Source organism: Labrus bergylta, chromosome 4 (genome assembly GCF_963930695.1).
Source record: "Labrus bergylta chromosome 4, fLabBer1.1, whole genome shotgun sequence".
Lineage (NCBI taxonomy): Eukaryota > Metazoa > Chordata > Actinopteri > Labriformes > Labridae > Labrus > Labrus bergylta.
Window position 1 is genome coordinate 15453204 of NC_089198.1, and position 23622 is coordinate 15476825.

A 23622-nucleotide genomic window follows, 5' to 3' on the forward strand; every position below is an offset into this window, starting at 1 on the left:
ATAACTTAAGCTATCAGAAAAATTACTAAGAAGTAGAATTTTTATTATCTAGTAGGCCTATGTAGTAAACGTCAATTAAGCAAGGTAAAGCAATTCCGACATTTTTTCCCCTCGCTAAAATATACAAGAAATGTCTACTTCGAAATGCTTGCAAGCAACTGATTATTTCCTTCCTACAGGCTTTCGTACTACATTTCCCATGATTCCCCATGATTATGAAACCTCGCGTGAACCTATTTGTATCTCGCTAGAACACGTCTTCGTCGTTTAATTTCACTTTTCCAGGGTTACAGACATAACTTACTCGTACAACTATTCACAGTTTGCATTTTGTCGAGACATGTCATGTGCCCGTTAAAGCGTGTCGTCTTTAACGTTTAAAATAAGACGTGTAGAGGACAAAAGCTGAAGCAGCCAATGGGAGAACGTTTTGTTACAGTGTCCGACATTTCTGGTCGGGTGATGATAAGGGGCGTAACAGATATCTTGGAAATTATTGTTCCTTCGTCTGTGTTATTAAATTCTTATCTCAGCTGAAGCATAGCATTGTGTTGAATACCTGGCACGTGTCTGAAAGGTAAGGCTGTTTGAAACAGTTTTAATACGAAGGTAAAAATAGTTTGCTTTTAGGGTCGTTTGTCAACACTCTCCTCGGAGGGGGCCCGTTAGCCTGATGGTAGGGGTCCTTGAGGTGGAGAGCGAATTTGCATGTACAGCCCCTTGACCGTCCTGCATGTTAACACGGCTAGTTAATATCTTCATTTGAACGTACGGGCGGTGTTTCACTATTGGTGGTAGATTTGATATATGATGCTTTGATGTACATGTTAGTATTCACATGTTATGCATCAGTTCAAGCTCAGTTTTCATAGTTATGATAACTTTTCACCACAATGTCCCCTTCATGTCATTACCATGCTATTATTACTTTGTTGTGATGTCAATAAACGACACATTAACCTGCTAATCCATTTTCAATTATTTATTATCCCAATCCTATCAAATCTTAATCACTACCCATCACATGTGAGAGTTTGCACTGGTGAGGTTTTATCTGTTTCTCTTTCTTTCGTACTCAGGGATGATTCATGGTGGCCTAACAAACACACGCCAATGAAGAAAAAGCCTTGTAATCCCCTGCGCACCAAACGCAGCAGGCAGGACAGTGCCAGCAATGACTGTGTTACAGAGCCAGGCGCCCCACCTCCATCCTCTCTCCCAGAATCCACCGCACAAATCATGCACCTGGCTATGCAGCTGCACAGCCATGACCTTCTAAGGTTTTTGAATGAGGACCGGGTCAGACAGAGGTTCTGTGATGTGTCTGTGTCCGTGGGTGGGACCGTTTACAGCGCCCACAAGGTGGTGTTGGCCCATGGGAGCAGCTACTTCCACGCTGAGCTTTCCAAGAACCCTGCCACAGCACATGTGACTCTGGACCATGTGGAGGACTCTGTTTTCCAGCACCTGCTTGGCTTTCTGTACACCTCTGAGTTTGCGGTTACTGAGAGTGAGCTCCCGGCTCTTATAGAAGCAGCCCGATTTCTGGACATGATGGATATACTGAAGCTGCTGTGTGAGGAAGGTGACAACAAGTCAGTACGTTTGATCAAGGCACGGGATGAGATAAGACGGACTCCTGAGATGGAAATGTCGTCCAGTGACTCGCCAGCAGGTGACACCAGCAACCAGAGCCCTCCTAGTTGTCGTTTAAGCTCTGAAAACTTCCTGGACAACAGCTTGGAGAAGAGTCACACTGGTGTACGGCAGGAATTGTCAAATGAAGCAGAAAAGATCACAAGGAGATCAGTTCGCAGAAGGAGAACACCCACCAAGTATCAAAGAGAAAATCTCGAGTGCGTCAACACACCCGAGGAACAACCAAGGACTGAATCGCCAACAGAAGAACACGAAGACATTGAAAAGGTGGTTGTGGGAAACCAAGTGTCGCAACTGGAAATACGAAAACCAGTTTTTACGGATGATATGGTTGATGTGGAGCAAGCGGAAGAGGACGCAGACATGAGTGAGGACGCCGTCACTCAGAAGGAAGTTGTGGAGGTTTTCCCAGCGGATGATATTACAAGTCAAGATTATTTGGATGAAAATGGAGCATATCAAGCTTTTTCACAGATTGGAGTATCAACAGCAGGAAGCTCTGCTCAGGGGAAAGTTTATCCTGAAGGTCTGGCTCCAGTCATCATCCAGACCTCCAGCAAGAAGATTCTTAAGTGCCCGAAATGTGAAAAGACCTTCGACCGCGCAGGTGGGAACCATCGAGTGAGAGTCTGTATGATCTGTGCTGTCATTAAAGTATCCTCCTCAGTTTTTCCCCTCGGTTGGAGGTGGAGGAGCAGCGGAGGTGAAGTGGAAGAATGTTTAAGTTGCATGTCATTTAAAAAAAAATTACTTTCTTTAAAATAATTATTAACGTTTATTGGACAAAATAATCAACCAACAACCACCCTGTTGCCATAACCTGGCTCGTGGGTAATGGCAAAAGACGGGAGGAATCAGAAATTTACCAAAGAAAATTTTATCTTATTTATGATTTTATTTCAAAACGATGGTCACATCTGTAACACAAATTAATATAATGTTAGTTTCTAAGGAGATAAGCTGGAGCCCAGCAGGTCATATTTCAGCAGCTGTGCACCTCAGCTGCAAGACGCATTCAGGGGAAACACTGCTGCTATAGTAGCAGGTGTGTGTTTGTAATGTACTCCACTGCAGATGCAAGTTAGCTTTAAGCTAACTGGCACAATGCATCCAGTGGCAACATTTATGTTTAATATTGTACATGGTCCCTTTACAAATTGAATGAAAAAAACAAAACAATTACAAAACTTTAAACAAGTTGAGTTAACTTTTACAGTTTTTACTGATTATAGTTTTTAATTAATTTAGTTAATAAAATTAGATTCCTGGTGTGATATAAAATATAAGAAAGTTGTTGAAAGATTCATCACAGTCTACCACAGCCAAAAACATGTTATTAGTTTGATGTCTTTATTCAACTTACTAGGATAATCGAGAAATAAATACATTTGATTTAAGAAAAAAAAAGCAGTATCTCATTTGGAAAGCTGTTGGAAATACAGTTTTGCCTTTTTTGATTGATAAATGATAATCATAATTGTTGTTTATTATTCCGATACTTCTTCTTCCTTTCTGCTGATTTATAAAATAGGAGGTAGAGCTAATAATTCAAACAGCAATGTTAATTCTTATACATCACCAGTTGCCAGCATCAGAAACTTAATAAAAGCTCTGATTGTTTTAGTTTTAGAAGAGTAGAGGCGTAATCTTCCTGTTTTGTCCTATAATAACTGATGTAAGTTTTTCTGCGTCATTAGGGAAGTATGAGAGTCACACCAGAGTGCACACAGGAGAGAAACCGTTCCAGTGTGACCTTTGTTTTCAGCGTTACTCCACCAAGTCGAACCTGACCGTGCACAAGAAGAAGCACACCAGCGATGTTCCCTTCCCGAGGAAGGAGCACAAATGTCCTATTTGTAGCAAACTGCATGCCACCAAGAAAACACTCACCAAGCATGTCAAAAGGTGAGACACTCCAACTCAGCAGTCTGTCTTAATTTTATTTACACACACACACACACACATGCACGCAGGCAGACACACATGCTCTATGAAAACAAACTCCTAGTTGAGCGTAGTCAAAACACACGGGAAAACGGACCTGAGGAAGAGAACATGTCTACTGACGATGTATCCAAGTATTATATACATGACGTTTTTATCACAGCAGCGCATACAGTATCAGCAGCTTTCAGTAGCATCCTGCTTTCTTATGCAGCGGTCTTTGAGTCCAGTGTTTCCATGGCAACGATAAACATCTCGTGTCTGTCATGGCAGCTCTGTCATGGTAGCCGCCGCGAAAGGCACGGACGTTACAACTATAAAATTAAGGATTTCTCTGGCTTTGATATCTGTTAGAAGTATTAGAGGTAATGTGAGGACTCAAAAAGAAAATGTATATAATAGGTTTAGTCCATTTTTTTATTATTTAAGATCTGTTTGTGTAAAAAAATATACATATTACACCTTTAATTTTGTTTTTTAAATTTACATCTTGTTGAGCAAATTGAGCTGCCAGACAACACTTCACACAGAGAGTTGTACTGCACCACCTAAACAAAATTGTCTTTACCTGGGTAATGTCTTCTTTTTTTAACTTACAAATAGATGTACACTGATTTACTGAATACTAAATGTATCACAATCAGTGTTTAGAAAACAATGTTGTCTTAGTTAGCTTACTTTATTATATTGGTTTTAACAAACATTGCTGTCATATCTATTTTTAATTTGTTTATACGACTTGTTTGTTAAGGTCTTAAAAAAAATGCTGTTTCAAGTTAAAAAGCTCTCAGCTAACCCTTCAGACATAATCACCTTTCAGGAGCTGTTTGGAGAGTTTTCTCCTAAATACTAAGTTATTTAGGAAACATACATTAGTTAGCATACTCACAAGCTCACTTTAAAAAGTTTTTTTTCATGTATATTCTTTACCATGTTTACCAACTTAGTGTAATGGTTTGTGTGCTAACATGGGTATCAGTAATTAGCTGAAGCAAATGAAAAGTCATTTCATTAGTTTTGCATGCATTTGTTCATAAACCAAACTGTTCGGAAAAAAAAAAGGTTTAGTCATCGTTTTTATCATCATCACTATTTACAGAGGTATTGGTTATAGGTATACAAATAATGGCAAGATGAGTAAAGAGTGTGTAAGTAGTAGTTCTCAGTTTGACTGTATAGTTTTTCGTTGTCCCGTCAGGTTTCATCCAGATCACATCCAGGAGTTTCTTACCAAAAGGAAGAGGAAGAGTGAAGGCTGGAAATGTGCTGTAAGAATTGTTTTCAGTCTCAATATGTTCTTGTTTATGTCTGATAATCCAAGGTGATCATAAGTGTAGAATAAGTTCTTTGGCAAAAAAAAAAACATCACAGTCTTAAACCTTTCAACCCTCTGAATCAGATTTGTCTGAAGACCTTCAGCCGCAGGCCTCATCTGCAGGAGCACATGATCCTGCACACACAGGACCGACCTTTCAAATGTACCTACTGTGACGAATACTTCAAGTCAAGGTTTGCTCGACTGAAACACCAAGAAAAGTTCCACTTAGGTGAGGAATGTACAGGAGAATATAAAGGAATAGTGGAGACTAAACAAAAAAAACGTAACCAGATATGACTTACTGTGATATGTGCTCATGGATCACAGTTTCAGTTTATGGATCAATCAATGCATTTGTTGCAATGATTTGTATCTTTTTCAATCTTTAGGTCCCTTTCCGTGTGAGATTTGTGGCCGGCAGTTTAATGACACAGGCAACAGGAAGAGGCACATGGAGTGTACACATGGAGGCAAAAGAAAGTGGACCTGCTTCATTTGTGGGAAATCTGTAAGGGAAAGGTACAGGAGAAATGTTCTGTCTATAAAAGCATATATTCCATATGTTAAACTCTTAATCTGCACGCTGAGCTGCATTAAATTCAACGTAATCCTTTGCTGCTTTATTTAGATTCTGTTTTTCTTGTTATAGGACGACGTTGAAGGAGCACATGAGGATCCACAGCGGGGAGAAGCCTCACCTGTGTAGTATCTGTGGCCAAAGTTTCCGTCACGGCAGCTCCTACAGGTGAGTGCCAATCGGAGGAAATTGTGGATCGTTTGTGAAATCTTAGAGGAAAACTTGACTACAAACTGTTCTTTGGACAGGCTCCACCTCCGAGTCCACCACGACGACAAGCGCTACGAGTGTGACGAATGCGGGAAGACGTTCATACGCCACGATCACCTGACCAAACATCAGAAAATACACTCCGGTACAGTAAAGCTAGAGGCAATGTTATTCCTGTGTTTCTTTCTTAAGCCTTTTCTGTAGTACAAATTCACACAGCTTTCTGTCCTTATAAAACCATGCAGTGGGAAATACTCTTCATCCTTTACTGTCGGTATTTACCTGAACTTGGTGTTTGTCACAGGTGAGAAAGCACACCAATGTGAAGAGTGTGGGAAGTGTTTTAGGCGCCATGATCATCTGACGGTCCACTACAAAAGCATTCACCTGGGAGAGAAAGTTTGGCAGAAGTAGGTGATCAGTAAAGTCATTTTAAAAGACGTGATTTGTCCGTCGTTAATGCAGTTTTCATTTTCATTTGAATGCCCTTTCTCAGTTTTGCACATGTTATTTTGGTTTCTGTCTCTGCTAATACTCATTATTTTTCACAGGTATAAAACTGCTCTGCATCAGTGCGAGGTTTGCAAGAAAGAATTTAAAGGAAAGTCCAGTCTAGAAATGCACTTCAGGACCCACTCAGGTGAGGAAACAAAGAAGTCAAGTGCAGTAAGATGCCTGAGTCCATGTGTTCACCAGAGAGGTGAACATCTAATGAAATGAATACCCAGCAGGGAGGGCTCCAGAGCACTGCCGAGACATTTTAGCTTCATTTTCCAATGGTTTTGTCCAAGTCCTTGCCTTGGGCCTTGACCCTGAAGAATAGTAGCTGAAGCTTGTATGGAGAGTAGATTGATGAGTCGATATACCACATGTTTTAAAACAATACAATCTCAATGTTTTTCATGATCGATAGTATCAAAAAGTACTGAAGCTTTAAAAAAAACTACAGATCTTCAGTCACATTTTGAACTACCCAACATTGGGTTTTGTTGATTTTTACTATCATTATACGTTTGAGTTTAATATTCTGGTATAGTGACAACACTACTGGAGGACCACAGTTGTTGCAGTAAAACTTTAACATGTAGGAGGTGATGGTTGAGGTATTCGTCCTGCCCCTACTTCAATGAGATTGAGTGACTGTTAGACGGTTGCAGTAACAATCGCAGTATTTCTTTAACTTGAATTTTTTTTTTAACTCTCTCACTCTTAAAACTGTCTTTTTGCAAAGAATTGAGAAAGTACACCACGGCCCTAGGAGACAAACAAGAGTGACGATTGGACGATAAATGTCTTCCTCAAAACTAACTGTGCTTTTTCCTGTCATGATCCTGTGACAGGTGAGAAACCCCACAGGTGTCCCGAGTGCAACCAGACATTCCGGATCAAGAAGACATTGACGAAGCACATGGTGATTCACTCAGACGCTCGCCCTTTTAACTGCCCGCACTGCAGCGCCACCTTCAAAAGAAAGGACAAGCTCAAGTACCATGTGGATCATGTGCACAGCACCCGGTTCACAGAACAGCCAATCAGCACCATCGGCGAGGACAAAATAGTCTCCGTTCACTTTGAAGAACCCTCTAAGTCTTACAGTGCTGAACCAAAGTCCACACTGAGCACCCCTCCTCCTGGGAATGTGTGCGTGCCCGTCACTTTAGTACCTGTCCAGATGGCAGGAGGAGCGCAGGGAAACTTGAGCGCACAGAGAGCCTCATCTCTCTCTGCCCAGACTCACAGGGTTGTGAGCATGCAGGCTCAACAGCAGAACTCTGGATACCAGGCATCCTCAGACCTGGCTTTCTTAGAGAAATACACCCTGACCCCCCAGCCAGCTAACATCGTGCACCCTGTGAGGCCCGATCAGATGCTGGACCCCCGAGAGCAGTCCTACCTGGGCACGCTGCTGGGACTGGATTCAGCTTCTTCTGGGCCGAACATTTCCAACTCTGATCACTCGCACTGACGGTGCTCGGCCATAAAAATGGTCAACTGGGCATAGTCCAGTTTCATTAAAGGTTATTAACTAATAAAAACAAAAGTCACAGTATCAGTTTACATTAATCAAATTAGGACAAACTGCACATAATGGACATTGAATCTGATGTGTTCAACTCGTTGACAGTACATCCAAATCTTAGAGGAACTTCATACCAGAGTCCCTCTTATAGCAAAGTCATTTTGTGTCATGTTCAGAGAGGAAAAAAGATGGACCCTTTTTCTGAAGAAAAAATGTCGACTTAAATCTAGAATATTAGTTGAAAGTAAAAAAAAACATGTGAGCACATTGTTTACCAACCAAAAATGGGACAAAAACAAACAATGAATTGTTGCAAAGGACAAAGATGCAATTTTTCACTGTATAAAGTAAAAAAAAAAAAAAAAACATTTCCAGAGCAGATGTTTGATTATCTAAAACTCTAAATATATCACAAAAATATTTGCTGGTGGATTTTTTTCAGCCTTGACATGTGCCTCTATAGTTCTCACTGATGATCGGTGTTTCTGGTGAAACATGTTGAGATGTGTTTGATGTTTTTTGCCCTCTGAATGGTGCTTAAAAAAAAAACCCACCATATTTTATTTTCAAGAATCAGTCAGTTTGCATAATGATGTCAACTTTAATGCACTTCTGAATCACTTAAGATATGTATTCTGTAAAAAGAGTCATTATCGCAGGCCAAAGTGTCTCAATTTAGTTTTTGTCATTTTTGTCAATATCAATATGAATTAATAGTTTTTTGGATACATCAATGGATTAGTTAACAGAATATGTTTTATCATTAAAAGCTATTTAGTTACATGTAAATAAAGAATCACTTCTGGCAGCCTGAGCTCATAATACTGTCAATCTTTATCTGTGGTAAAAAAAACCCACTTTTTGTTATTTAAATAGTCTGTACAACATTGTATTCTAAAATGTTATGTTTCTGACGAGGGCTGCACGGTGGTTAGCGCTGTTGCCTCACAGCAAGGAGGTTACTGGTTCGAATCCCCGTCGGACAAGAGCCTCTCTGTGTGGAGTTTGCATGTTCTCCCTGTGCATGTGTGGGTTCTCTCCGGGTACTCCAGCTTCTCCCAGTCAAAAGTCATGCTCCTTACGTTAATCAGTGACTCTAAAGTTGTCTGTAGGTGTGAATGTGAGTGTGGCTGGTTGTTTGTCTTTATATGTCGGCCTTGTGATTGACTGATGTACAGTCCAAGATGTACCCCGCCTCTCGCCCAATGACAGCTGGGATTGGGCTCCAGCCCCTTGCGACCCCAAATGGGATGAGAGGTATAGATAATGGCTGGATGGATGCTCCTGATGATGTAATGCAGTTCTATAGAAAAGGGCTTTTTTAACTGGTGTAGCTCAAATATGAGCATCATTCAGTGTGAGAATCCAATGTACCTAAGTTTTAGATAAAGAACCTAATCATAAGAACAAACATTAAAACATGTTCTATTCAGGGGGGCTGGTGGGGCAGTGGTTAGTTCGCGCACCCCATGTATGAGGCTGTGGTCCTCCAAGCGGGTTGCCTCCTTTCCGACATGTCATTCCCTACTCTCTCTCTGATTTCTGACTCTATCCACTGACCTATCTCTCCATAAAAGCACAAAATGGCCAAAAATATATATATATATTACATAAAATTGTTCTATTCAATCTGCTTTTGGTAAGAAATGAATTAAAAAACAGATGGAAATTAAATTGTAAAGCTAAAGATAATAATTGAAATAGTAACTGTTGCATCTTAAGCTTGTTTTGCTGATGGATTTTGTTTTTCTTTGGCATTTGCACAGAATTACTTGTAAAGTTTTATTTCTTGACATTCTGAAACAGTGCTCTTTTTAAACCGTGTCTCAATGACCAATAAAATCAGCTCTCAAAAACTCGGATGTTTGTGAATAACTGACCCTGTGATCGTCACAAAGATTTTATTGAGTACAATTTATAAATGCTCATCATGCATAGCTGTTATTACTGTAGACAAAGTAAAGCCCCTCCATTATCTTAGCATGAGGGGATCATCTTGAAAAGTGGGCAAAGTGAGTAACTGCATAATCCAAACATTATTGTCCTCTGAAAGTGTCTGGTGTTTGTCTTCAGTCAATAATGAACAAATCTTGAAGCAGCAGAATCCTCCCTTATGCAAGAACGCCTGAGCAGGTATTCTGGATACAAGATACATGGAGTTATAAACAATCAGAGTAAATGTACTTAAAATGAGTGGATATACAGTATATACATGCAGAACAGACTAAACAGTCGTAGTGCTTCTTATGAGACGGGTCAAAATGTAGGACAAATAGCAGAAATACATCTTTTAAAAAGTAGATGTATGATTAACACTCACCAATGTTATTTGCGTCCTGGCACAACCTGAAAACAGTCACAGAGAGGCACAGCAGTGAATATGAATCTTTGTACACCACACACAACATTGCAGAAACCTTTGGGATTCAGCTTATAGGATACATGTTCTGATATTTGCTCCTGCGTTGACCACTGTGGATGCTAAAAATGTGGTTTATATTGTTTGCGGCTCTGATGAAAACTGTTAGTAATCAGATCATGTTTGAAGTGGTGTCACCTGAGTCTCCTTTTATTGAGTTGCAAAAAAAACAAACAAACAAACAAAAACAAGTGTTTGGAGTTAGAAATAAGTTAGGGCAACAGACTTCACCGGATTGAGACTTTTTCATTACTTTGCTTGAGGCTAGAGGCTAGTATGGAAATAACACACCTGTATCACAGGTTGAATAGTTAAATGCTGACTTGCATTGTGGGTAATACAGGCGGCTATCTTAGAAAAATAGAAGAATGCTTGGAAAAAAACAAAGAAAGATACAATATCTATTGTTCTGTTCATTCGGATTCTTTAAACAAAGTTAATCTATTCCTCTTGAGAGTAAATAAACAAGACAAGACTTTCTGCTAAGCAATAGTCAAGATATAAGTCTTTGTGACATCTTATCGTCATTTTTGTGTGGATTAAAGGAACAAGACTCTTTAACATTTAATTTGTGAACTTTACAAGTGCTGGCACGCAGAGCCAGCTTTGTTCTTTATGCTAAGCTACGCTAAATGGCTGCTAGCTGTAGCTTTATTTATGACGTACAGACATGAGCATGGTATCAATCTGCTAATTGAACTCTTGACAATGAACCAGTGCTCTTAATGGGACTTCATACTTCACAAGGGGGCGCCAAAATCCACACAAACAGAAGGATTCTCTCAAGAGCTTTAAATAACACAGTGTCTGTTTTGTATTAACAGTGTTGTGAAATATTTACTACTACTACTTCACAGTTATCCCAATCCTACTCAGAGTTTTTGAATACCGAAGCACAAACTGGGGGCTTTTAATCCAAATAAATAAAAAACAGGATTGTTCAACCCAGACTTCACTTTTTTTTTCTTTTAAACAATCTGTTTTTAAGGTTTGATTCGACATGATAATTTTAATCTGATGAAATTAACTTTAAACAACTGGGGCCGGGTAGATCCAGGTTGCAGATTTTACATATTGGAAGTTTGGGACAAATCCTTTCATTGATTGGTCAAAACTGATCAAAAAAAAAAAAAGATGAAACTTAAATGGAGACATAAGGACCTTCATCATGTTGATGTGAAGATGGAAGTTAAGTCAATGTGTTGTCAAAAGGACAATCAGTGAAATGATCTCGCAGGTGACCAGCACTCACTTATCTCAAGTGATAATAAGAAAAGAAAGATGTCTCTGTGAAGTAGTTCTATTTTAGCTGAAACATATGAAATGAGCTATGAAGATATACTTACATTTCTGTAACCTCAGTCCTTCAGTCGTGCACTTGCCCACTGAGTAATTATTAAACCACCACTCATCCTGATGCACACAGTCAAATTCTTTTTCCTCTCCCTCTTTTATAAAGACTTTTCCGACTGAAACTAACAGTGGATGTTCATCAGTGTTCACAGCACAGTAGGCATCTGCACAAAAAGAAAACAGAGTTTTTTTTTCAACAACCCCCTCTCTCCCCATCATACAAATCTGTACTTTACTTTATAATAGACTTGTTTATACCTCTGCAGATGGGTATATTGGACCATGTGCCGTTGCCATAACACAGCACTGTCTCTGGACCAACTAGTTTGTAAAAAACTTTGCAGCTGTACTTCAAAAACGATTCGTTCGATTCCACTACTTCACCGTTGGCAACTGTAGGGAAAGTTCCACAGTTTCTGACTAAGAAACAAAAGTGAAAAGATAGAGATAGATGGATGGATTTATACTTCATTGACCCCAAACTTTGACATTGTTAAAGCAGCAGGTTATCAAAGCATCAAAAAAGAAATAACCTGCAAATAAACTCCAACACCAGAAGATGGATTTCTATACATCAAGAAATTGTAGTCATATAAATCTAAATTATATATATATATATAGATTATGAACTTAAAAATTAAAAATATATATTAATTCAAAGTACTGTTCAGGGAGACATGAATCCTGGGTGATTTCATCAGGAAGACAACGCCTCAAAGGATCAAACATTACTTTAAATATGTATTATTTACAAGTAAATGAAGTGTGTTCAGATCAGATACATGGACAAACTTATTTTCATCTCATACAGTTTATGTCTTTTACCTACCTCCAACTGTAGGTTGTGTTCTGTCAGAAGATGTAGTTTGTCCTTCACCTCCTCCGCTACCTGGTCTAGTTCCTCTGACTGAGAGTGAAACAGATATATAGATCAATTGTAGTATATTCTTATATTTTATATGATTGAAATGGTGGTTTATTAAGGACAAAGAAAACTCCTGGACTGTTACTCAGCTTCCAAAACACATTTGTAAAGTCAAAGCCGTGTTTATTTGTATTTTCATTCTAATCCTGTTTATGTAGAAATTTGTAACTCTGAGTTTAAAGAAATATTGATTAAAGATTGACTTTCTGGTCACCTTATGTCTACAGACTCTTGAGGGAAATATTTGACTGTTCAGCTCCTAATTTATTTGTCAGGGACTATTCATGTAGGCATTGTTACATCTTCATTAAAGTGCAACCGATGCAATGTACATAGGACTTCTAGCCATGGCTAATTTACACTCCCTGTTCCTGGTTAGGCTTTTAGGAAATAACACACATGATACAACAAGGCTGTAAAATAGACATGGAAATGGACGATTGCAGAGACTCAGCGACATAGATGCATAAAAGTAAGTCAGACATAGACAAGCAAATTGATGATGATGATGAATAAGAATGAGAATAAATAATAATGACTGAAATAACAGCTATGAACAAATAAAGTAAAAGAGGAATAAAATATGCTGTGCTATAAAACACATGTATTTAGTATTTGCAGATTTGCCTTTGTTTAAGCCATTGTTTCGCTTTGTTATTCAAACCTTTGGAGTCAGTTCATGTTTTTATGTCTGATGGGAGGGGTATTCTCTATCTGTGGGCCTTTAGCTGAGAAAGACGACTGGCCAAATGCTGTCATGCACTGCTGGTCTACAGTCTCCACTAACTGCACTTCTCATCATGGCTGCTTAATAGTTCCCCTGCTAAAGCTGCTTACACTTCAAGGTCATGGTTCAATGCTGGGGAAGTAACACACAACAAGTTTAGAAGTGTTTTTTCTTCTTCTGAGAGCAGCTGCAGTGTGGACGATAAAAATGAATGAAGACAGTAGAAAGGACCCTTCTGAGCATTACCCTCTACTAGCACCACGGAGCAATGTCTTTAACATGTTTTAATGTTTTTTAAGTTCTGAGGAGGTCTTGAAGTTTTTTACATCTTAGCGGTTAGTTCACTTACTGCACGTTGGGCCTTCAGTCCAGTTTCCGGATATGCAGAAGATGGTTTTTTTGCTCTCTGCTCCCTCCACAGAGTATCCATCTTCACATTCATATGTCACATTGGAGTCTGCAGCAAACACCTCCTGATATCTCTGACCAACAATGACTGCATGGGGGATTTGAGGGGGTTCACCACATGCAAGGATGCTCTCTGTAAACAATTAAAGAAAAAAGTGTTAGCAGGAACAGGAAAAGATGGCGTTGGTTCGGACACTGATCCTATTCTGTTATTGGTTTGGGTGACTGGAGGAACACACTTACTCTCACAGACAGGCACAGAGGTCCAGGTTCCATTGAGACAAACAGCTGTGGCGTCCCTCTTTTTCACTTCATATCCCTCGTCACATGTTACCCGTATTTTGTCCCCCTCCTCATACCAACCATCTGAGTTTTCTGTGTATTTTGCATTGGGGACTGTTATTGGAATGCAGGCGTTTATTTCTGTGTAAACAAACAAACAAATGACCTTCACACACATTTTAATATGACTCTTACGAATATTTCCCCTCTGCCCCCTCACTCTGACATCTCTCCAGTCATGCATGTAAACAATTAAAGAAAAGCATGGAACAGGAAAAGACGGCCATTTTGATAGCGTCTTCTGATGGCGTCTTCTGTTACACGTTGCTTTTGACTAAGAACTCAGTGATTATTTGGATGCATATAACAGACAGAGGATGAAAATGTTGCTTCTTCATGCACATAGTATAAAGCTCACCACAGAAGAGTTTCATTAAGAAATGTAATAACATTTGCTAAAGGAAGCCGTTTCAGACTAAAGTTTCATAAATTGAAAGATTGATGACTTCATGAGGTAAAAAAACAAACAAACATAAAACTTGAACATTACATACAGTTTAGCATGACAAGCGCTATTACAGGCTCTCAGTGTCTCATTCAAACAAACACTTACCTATACATTGCGGTTCAGGAGACCATACCCCGTTTTGACATGTGCTTGTTGCCCACCATCCCTTCACTGCAGGTTTACGTCCACTATCACAGGCGTAAGTTATCTCAATTTCATGAGAATATGTTTCTTGTTTCGGGAAAAAAACCCCACCATCAAGGCCTGGAGCGTCACAAGGCTGAGTTGCACTTTGAGCTTAAAAAAAAAAAAAAGAAAAGATGAGTAAAAATAAGAGCACAACACTATCATAAAAAACAAAACAAAAAAAACAATGTAAATGTTAGGTCTAATGTTGAGTCTAATGTTCTTACCATGCAGTGCTCCTGGAAGGCCGAAAAGAATAACAAACCCGAGATATCTCACCCACATTTTGTCAGGAATAAAAATGTTAGTGAAGAGCCCATTTCAAATCAGAACAGGTTAATGATTGTTGAGGGCACTTCCCCAAAAAGTGAAGAAATGTGGAGTAAAGAGTCAGTATCTGTGACTCTGACACCCCTCATTACTCCAAGCCCACACACTGATTCAATGAAACAAACAACATTGCAGACACACTCGGGGGTTAAAAAACAGTTCAACACACCGGTCTCTCATCATAATGTTAACATAAATCAGAGTTATGACATATAAAGATCATTACAAGACAGAAATGAACATTTATAGAATACTTCATCAATGTAGTCAGAATGATTGAGTATTTTACAACCATTACATCATATTCATATTGTACTATGTGCATACAAACAATGGGAACTTAGAGAGATCGCAAATACATTTAAAGGTCATAATCTGAAAGCTGATTCAATCATGATAAAGATGTTCAATAATAAACTAAATGTGGTTTAAGTCTTTAGTTTCAACTTAAATTGAATACATTTAACGGTTAAAACATTCAGCAAACATTGCAGCATGTTTTAGTTTCTCCCATGTTTGTCAAACCACAACAGAGATTCATTTGTTTAGAGTCCAGATTTCCAAATGATTTCCCGGACTGCTGTGATCAGAGGTCAGCATTACATTATGAAATACCAAACACAGCCAGGGCAAAGGTTAGCCTGCAGTAACACAGAGGAAACTGTGACATATACTTGTAGGTGATTTGATTGGCACAGCACAGGGACCATACTTTAGATTGTGCACTTAAATACAAGAATTGTTATTGATTGTTATGGATGATTATGATGTTATGAAAAAGATTGCCTTTGAGTCTCCTTGTAGGTCTGTGAGCCAACTTGCTGGATCTCCCTGTGCTCTGCACCTCTTTCATCCACTTTTAAACATGTGACTGAACAGTAGAAATATAGTGTATGGTGTTAGGTATTGGAGGGCAGACTTGGCCATGTAGTGAATGATTATCCAGATGAGAAAAGTCTCACAAATGTATTTTTTTCTCTTGACATCAAATATGTTTCATTACAATGTCATAAAAGTAAGGTCAGGTACAGCTAGATGGCATACTTCATCTGCCAGGACAAAAGTATTAAGGAGAGAAGGCAAGACAGGAGCTTGAGCCCCTTTTCTTTTGGCTCTCAGTAAGTGTTGGTGCCTGCTATGACAGCAGCCATTGAATCTGAAGAAATCTTTCAGACTCAGATAGCCCAGCAGAAAAGCACCAGATGGGCCGGAAGACTCCAGCTAAAACCTGGGTGTGGGAAGAGGCTGGGAGGCTATGGATAGGGGGTTTTGGCTGACCTCAAGGAAGTTCTTACAGTTTCAAGAACCAAGGAAGGAAAGCAGGGCTTGTTTACTGCTGTTTTCTGCAGGGTTGGAGAGCTGCTGTCTGAAGATGTTGAACTGTGTTAAAAACACTTAAAAGGAAGAACTGAACCAAAGTAGCATGCCATCTGATGAAGTGGCACATTTCAAAGATCCAGTGGAAGTCTCAACCATCTTTGGCAGTGGTCTCTGAGGTAGTCAAAGTGTTCTTCAGTGGCAGGGAGAATGCTCCTGACAGTGTGTTGGGCTCTCTTTGCTAACACATCTCTTCAGTGTCACATGGAGGTCTGGGACAGTGCCTGTAAATTGATAGGAGTGGTTCCCATTTTGAAACAGAAGGACAGGAAGGTGTGCTCTATCTGGGTATTACACTATTGAGCTTACAGGGGCGCCTTTATTCCTTATGTTAATCAGTGACTCTAAAGTCAAATGAGGCTGTGGTCCTCCAAGCGGGTTTCCTCATTTCCGACATGTCATTCCCTACTCTCTCTCTCTCCCTGATTTCTGACTCTATCCACTGACCTATCTCTCCATAAAAGCACAAAATAGCCAAATATATATATATTACAAAAACTGTTCTATTCAATCTGCTTTTGGTAAGAAATGAATTAAAAAACAGATGGAAATTAAATTGTAAAGCTAAAGATAATAATTGAAATAGTAACTGTTGCATCTTAAGCTTGTTTTGCTGATGGATTTTGTTTTTCTTTGGCATTTGCACAGAATTACTTGTAAAGTTTTATTTCTTGACATTCTGAAACAGTGCTCTTTTTAAACCGTGTCTCAATGACCAATAAAATCAGCTCTCAAAAACTCGGATGTTTGTGAATAACTGACCCTGTGATCGTCACAAAGATTTTATTGAGTACAATTTATAAATGCTCATCATGCATAGCTGTTATTACTGTAGACAAAGTAAAGCCCCTCCATTATCTTAGCATGAGGGGATCATCTTGAAAAGTGGGCAAAGTGAGTAACTGCATAATCCAAACATTATTGTCCTCTGAAAGTGTCTGGTGTTTGTCTTCAGTCAATAATGAACAAATCTTGAAGCAGCAGAATCCTCCCTTATGCAAGAACGCCTGAGCAAGTTTTCTGGATACAAGATACATGGAGTTATAAACAATCAGAGTAAATGTACTTAAAATGAGTGGATATACAGTATATACATGCAGAACAGACTAAACAGTCGTAGTGCTTCTCATGAGACGGGTCAAAATGTAGGACAAATAGCAGAAATACATTGTTTCTTTTAAAAAGTAGATGTATGATTAACACTCACCAATGTTATTTGCGCCCTGGCACAACCTGAAAACAGTCACAGAGAGGCACAGCAGTGAATATGAATCTTTGTACACCACACACAACATTGCAGCAACCTTTGGGATTCAGCTTATAGGATACATGTTCTGATATTTGCTCCTGCGTTGACCACTGTGGATGCTAAAAATTTGGTTTATATTGTTTGCGGCTCTGATGAAAACTGTCAGTAATCAGATCATGTTTGAAGTGGTGTCACCTGAGTCTCCTTTTATTGAGTTGCAAAAAAAACAAACAAACAAACAAAAACAAGTGTTTGGAGTTAGAAATAAGTTAGGGCAACAGACTTCACCGGATTGAGACTTTTTCATTACTTTGCTTGAGGCTAGAGGCTAGTATGGAAATAACACACCTGTATCACAGGTTGAATAGTTAAATGCTGACTTGCATTGTGGGTAATACAGGCAGCTATCTTAGAAAAATAGAAGAATGCTTGGAAAAAAACAAAGAAAGATACAATATCTATTGTTCTGTTCATTCGGATTCTTTAAACAAAGTTAATCTATTCCTCTTGAGAGTAAATAAACAAGACAAGACTTTCTGCTAAGCAATAGTCAAGATATAAGTCTTTGTGACATCTTATCGTCATTTTTGTGTGGATTAAAGGAACAAGACTCTTTAACATTTAATTTGTGAACTTTACAAGTGCTGGCACGCAGAGCCAGCTGTGTCTTTGTTCTTTATGCTAAGCTACGCTAAATGACTGCTAGCTGTAGCTTTATTTATGACGTACAGACATGAGCATGGTATCAATCTGCTAATTGAACTCTTGACAATGAACCAGTGCTCTTAATGGGACTTCATACTTCACAAGGGGGCGCCAAAATCCACACAAACAGAAGGATTCTCTCAAGAGCTTTAAATAACACAGTGTCTGTTTTGTATTAACAGTGTTGTGAAATATTTACTACTACTACATCACAGTTATCCCAATCCTACTCAGAGTTTTTGAATACCGAAGCACAAACTGGGGGCTTTTAATCCAAATAAATAAAAAACAGGATTGTTAAACCCAGACTTCACTTTTTTTTTCTTTTAAACAATCTGTTTTTAAGGTTTGATTCGACATGATAATTTTAATCTGATGAAATTAACTTTAAACAACTGGGGCCGGGTAGATCCAGGTTGCAGATTTTACATATTGGAAGTTTGGGACAAATCCTTTCATTGATTGGTCAAAACTGATCAAAAAAAAAAAGATGAAACTTAAATGGAGACATAAGGACCTTCATCATGTTGATGTGAAGATGGAAGTTAAGTCAATGTGTTGTCAAAAGGACAATCAGTGAAATGATCTCGCAGGTGACCAGCACTCACTTATCTCAAGTGATAATAAGAAAAGAAAGATGTCTCTGTGAAGTAGTTCTATTTTAGCTGAAACATATGAAATGAGCTATGAAGATATACTTACATTTCTGTAACCTCAGTCCTTCAGTCGTGCACTTTCCCACTGAGTAATTATCAAACCACCACTCATCCTGATCCACACAGTCAAATTCTTTTTCCTCTCCCTCTTTTATAAAGACTTTTCCGACTGAAACTAACAGTGGATGTTCATCAGTGTTCACAGCACAGTAGGCATCTGCACAAAAAGAAAACAGAGTTTTTTTTTCAACAACCCCCTCTCTCCCCATCATACAAATCTGTACTTTACTTTATAATAGACTTGTTTATACCTCTGCAGATGGGTATATTGGACCATGTGCCGTCGCCATAACACAGCACTGTCTCTGGACCAACTAGTTTGTAAAAAACTTTGCAGCTGTACTTCAAAAACGATTCGTTCGATTCCACTACTTCACCGTTGGCAACCGTAGGGAAAGTTCCACAGTTTCTGACTAAGAAACAAAAGTGAAAAGATAGAGATAGATGGATGGATTTATACTTCATTGACCCCAAACTTTGACATTGTTATAGCAGCAGGTTATCAAAGCATCAAAAAAGAAATAACCTGCAAATAAACTCCAACACCAGAAGATGGATTTCTATACATCAAGAAATTGTAGTCATATAAATCTAAATTAGATATATATATATATATATATATATATAGATTATGAACTTAAAAATTAAAAATATATATTAATTCAAAGTACTGTTCAGGGAGACATGAATCCTGGGTGATTTCATCAGGAAGAGAACACATCAAAAAAAAAAGAAAAAAAAAAATATATATATATATATATATATATATACTGTATGTATTTCTTTCTTGCTTTTTTTTGTACAGGAAATGATGATCAGACCCCAGATTTGTTGCTAAATCATCCAAAAAGGCCAATAGTACTTAGCACATTTGTCAGAGGCGCTTTTATTCTCCATTTTTAAGATTTTAAAACATTTTATTTATACAAATTTACACATACCACCCACAGGCCGGGCCACACTGCCAGCTGATGGAATGTTTCCCCTACCCGCAGAACCACCCTGTCCAGTACCTGGTCTGCTGCCTCAAAGGATCAAACATTACTTTAAATATGTATTATTTACAAGTAAATGAAGTGTGTTCAGATCAGATACATGGACAAACTTATTTTCATCTCACACAGTTTATGTCTTTTACCTACCTCCACCTGCAGGTTGTGTTCTGTCAGAAGATGTAGTTTGTCCTTCACCTCCTCCGCTACCTGGTCTAGTTCCTCTGACTGAGAGTGAAACAGATATATAGATCAATTGTAGTATATTCTTATATTTTATATGATTGAAATGGTGGTTTATTAAGGACAAAGAAAACTCCTGGACTGTTACTCAGCTTCCAAAACACATTTGTAAAGTCAAAGCCGTGTTTATTTGTATTTTCATTCTAATCCTGTTTATGTAGAAATTTGTAACTCTGAGTTTAAAGAAATATTGATTAAAGATTGACTTTCTGGTCACCTTATGTCTACAGACTCTTGAGGGAAATATTTGACTGTTCAGCTCCTAATTTATTTGTCAGGGACTATTCATGTAGGCATTGTTACATCTTCATTAAAGTGCAACCGATGCAATATACATAGGACTTCTAGCCATGGCTAATTTACACTCCCTGTTCCTGGTTAGGCTTTTAGGAAATAATACACATGATACAACAAGGCTGAAAAATAGACATGGAAATGGACGATTGCAGTAGACATAGATACTCAGCGACGCATAAAAGTAATTAAGTCAGACATAGACAAGCAAATTGATGATGACGATGAATAAGAATGAGAATAAATAATAATGACTGAAATAACAGCTATGAACAAAAAAAAGAAAAGAGGAGTAAAATATGCTGTGCTATAAAACACATGTATTTAGTATTTGCAGATTTGCCTTTGTTTAAGCCATTGTTTCGCTTTGTTATTCAAACCTTTGGAGTCAGTTCATGTTTTTATGTCTGATGGGAGGGGTATTCTCAATCTGTGGGCCTTTAGCTGAGAAAGACGACTGGCCAAATGCTGTCATGCACTGCTGGTCTACAGTCTCCACTAACTGCACTTCTCATCATGGCTGCTTAATAGTTCCCCTGCTAAAGCTGCTTACACTTCAAGGTCATGGTTCAATGCTGGGGAAGTAACACACAATAAGTTTAGAAGTGTTTTTTCTTCTTCTGAGAGCAGCTGCAGTGTGGACGATAAAAATGAATGAAGACAGTAGAAAGGACCCTGCTGAGCATTACCCTCTACTAGCACCACGGAGCAATGTTTTTAACATGTTTTAATGTTTTTTAAGTTCTGAGGAGGTCTTGAAGTTTTTTACATCTTAGCGGTTAGTTCACTTACTGCACGTTGGGCCTTCAGTCCACTTTCCGGATATGCAGAAGATGTTTTTTTTGCTCTCTGCTCCCTCCACAGAGTATCCATCTTCACATTCATATGTCACATTGGAGTCTGCAGCAAACACCTCCTGATATCTCTGACCAACAATGACTGCATGGGGGATTTGAGGGGGTTCACCACATGCAAGGATGCTCTCTGTAAACAATTAAAGAAAAAAGTGTTAGCAGGAACAGGAAAAGATGGCGTTGGTTCGGACACTGATCCTATTCTGTTATTGGTTTGGGTGACTGGAGGAACACACTTACTCTCACAGACAGGCACAGAGGTCCAGGTTCCATTGAGACAAACAGCTGTGGCGTCCCTCTTTTTCACTTCATATCCCTCGTCACATGTTACCCGTATTTTGTCCCCCTCCTCATACCAACCGTCTGAGTTTTCTGTGTATTTTGCATTGGGGACTGTTATTGGAATGCAGGCGTTTATTTCTGTGTAAACAAACAAACAAATGACCTTCACACACATTTTAATATGACTCTTACGAATATTTCCCCTCTGCCCCCTCACTCTGACATCTCTCCAGTCATGCATGTCAATAGGATCATGTTTGTGCAGGTGTTTCAGCCTATGTGTGTGCAGCATGTCTCAATAACAGAGTGTAATGTACTGATTTTCCCCTCGTGGGATTAATGAAGTATTTCTTCTTCTTCTTCTTCTTATAAAAGGGTCCAAATATAAACATGTTGTTGTTAGCAACACTATAATATTCAAATTTTAAACCGATGGGTAATAGGGGCGGGGGCTACAAATTAGCCAAGACTAGAAACCTTTATGCATGGCATACTTTGTACTTGTTTACTAATGTTTACTGAATGTGTCCCTGTTAAATAAACAAATAATAATATGATTACTTTAATAATCCCTGATGAGAAACTAAATCATTGTAGCAGCAACAACATTCAAATTATAAGAGAAAAACAACAAGACAAACAGGAAACAAAAAAAAACAAAATATAGAAGCCAAAGTCGAAAAGTTGCTCCAAAAACAGAGAGCAGCTACATAACACTACAATCTGTTGTATTTAAGACGAGCAGCATTCTCATGTAGGGATGCAAAGTGCCACTTTCATGCTGTAACTTTATTTGATTATCTGGATTATAAAGACAATTAATGACATCATTTGTAAGAAGAATGTAAAAGGTTTTGACCCACCTCAAACATCTTCAGACAACCCCACAGAGATAGTCATAAATATCTTACCGATACATTGTGGTTCAGGAAACCATTTTTCATTCTCACATGTGCTTGTAGCCCACCAACCCTCCGCAGCGGGTTTACGTCCATTATCACAAGCATACTTTAGTGTTGTTCCATGAGTATACGTTTCTTGTTCAGGGACAAAATAACCACCACCCAGGCGGGGAGCAGCACAAGGCTGAGCTGCACTTTGAGCTGAAACACAACAATATATAGACATGAGAAGTATATTTAACAAATATAAGACATTCCAAGTGATAGGATAAAACCTTCTTACCATACAGGAAACAAACCAGGAGAACACAGCGGAGATATCTCACACACATTTTGTCAAGAAGTGAAATACTTTGATAAAGCAGTGCCTACAAGCCAGTTCCCAAACAGACCAGTTAATAATTATCATGGGCCTTTTTCCAAACATGTTAAGAAACAGTCAACATTACACTGCGTTACTGACATCACACTATTGCTCGGAAGTCAGCACAAGTAAGTACAAACACAAGTATTTTGCTTAATCTTGGCTCCTGTAAACACAGATCAATGAAGTGGACAGTTGTTGCATCATTTAAAGTCATATGTTTAAAGTCACTTTTCTATGTCTTGCATTGCAGTGAATACAGTTCTACTAAATTACTGCTATTGTTACTTCACGTGTTCATTTAAATTATGTTTTTGACTTCTCACAGAATTTTTGAACGGAAATCCATGTGACTGTATACACACCAGATACCAACCTGATAGTCCATGCTGCTGTGGTCAGAGATCGGCATTATGTAAGAACACAATCACTTAAAGGACCTCCTTTTCTCCAACTGCTACAACTATTTAAAGCAGTCACGCACATTAGTCAAATACATTTCATCCTATTTCTGCATATGATACTGCAGCATTACTGTAATTCTAAATGATCTATTGTTATGTTGTTGATGAGGGTTTTTTTTGTCTTCTAATGTATGTCCTTCTGTCTCCCTGTCTGTCTCTCTCTGGATTTCCTTCTATCTTTCTCGCCCCGCCTTGTCACGCCATCTGGCTCTTCACCACTGAGTCTGTTCATACTCAACATTTTTGCTCGTTAAAAGAAATAGAGGGAAATGGAGAAGTTTAATCTTCATAAAAAAGTCACAAATGTAACTGCA

At 38.6% G+C, this 23622-nt stretch overlaps 2 protein-coding genes across 5 annotated transcripts; one reads left to right on the forward strand and one right to left on the reverse strand.

Annotated features, from left to right (window-relative positions):
- The first annotated feature begins 264 nt into the window (after positions 1–264).
- Positions 265–8542, forward strand: zbtb41 (zinc finger and BTB domain containing 41). The gene is made up of 11 exons (XM_020651761.3): positions 265–577; positions 1080–2266; positions 3357–3564; positions 4802–4871; positions 5003–5150; positions 5311–5440; positions 5571–5666; positions 5747–5853; positions 6013–6118; positions 6260–6348; positions 7049–8542. The coding sequence occupies exons 2-11, from the start codon at positions 1114–1116 to the stop codon at positions 7672–7674; spliced, it is 2733 nt and encodes a 910-aa protein (XP_020507417.2). The 5' UTR covers positions 265–577; positions 1080–1113; the 3' UTR covers positions 7675–8542.
- A 1048-nt stretch (positions 8543–9590) lies between these two features.
- On the reverse strand, positions 9591–22924 carry LOC109979029 (complement factor H-related protein 1). Of its 4 annotated transcripts, none has more exons than XM_065953843.1 (10): positions 22764–22924; positions 22490–22681; positions 21537–21716; positions 21235–21426; positions 20056–20133; positions 19855–19938; positions 19165–19326; positions 18900–19070; positions 17451–17476; positions 9616–9866 (listed from the first exon to the last, which is right to left on the reverse strand). In XM_065953843.1, the coding sequence occupies exons 1-10, from the start codon at positions 22810–22812 to the stop codon at positions 9840–9842; spliced, it is 1161 nt and encodes a 386-aa protein (XP_065809915.1). In that variant the 5' UTR covers positions 22813–22924; the 3' UTR covers positions 9616–9839. The 4 variants fall into 4 exon arrangements, with proteins under 4 accessions (XP_065809916.1, XP_065809915.1, XP_065809914.1 ...); XM_065953842.1 differs by lacking the exon at positions 9616–9866 and adding an exon at positions 17013–17263 and having other exon boundaries at positions 22764–22918; XM_065953844.1 differs by lacking the exons at positions 17451–17476; positions 18900–19070; positions 19165–19326; ... (4 more) ...; positions 22490–22681; positions 22764–22924 and adding exons at positions 10049–10074; positions 11494–11664; positions 11759–11920; ... (3 more) ...; positions 14456–14647; positions 14764–15135 and having other exon boundaries at positions 9591–9866.
- Positions 22925–23622: the final 698 nt, after the last annotated feature.

Bases quoted from the DNA above. Each gene is read 5' to 3' on its own strand.
- zbtb41 (XM_020651761.3), top strand. From the start codon at position 1,114: ATGAAGAAAAAGCCTTGTAATCCCCTGCGCACCAAACGCAGCAGGCAG. The intron at 3,565-4,801 runs GTGAGACACTCC...TTGTCCCGTCAG, and splicing joins CTCACCAAGCATGTCAAAAG to GTTTCATCCAGATCACATCC. The intron at 5,151-5,310 runs GTGAGGAATGTA...TTCAATCTTTAG, and splicing joins CCAAGAAAAGTTCCACTTAG to GTCCCTTTCCGTGTGAGATT.
- LOC109979029 (XM_065953843.1), bottom strand. From the start codon at position 22,812: ATGTGTGTGAGATATCTCCGCTGTGTTCTCCTGGTTTGTTTCCTGTAT. The intron at 20,134-21,234 runs GTAAGTGAACTA...TTTCACTCTCAG, and splicing joins GACTGAAGGCCCAACGTGCA to TCAGAGGAACTAGACCAGGT. The intron at 17,477-18,899 runs GTAAGTATATCT...GACTGTTTTCAG, and splicing joins AGGACTGAGGTTACAGAAAT to GTTGTGCCAGGGCGCAAATA.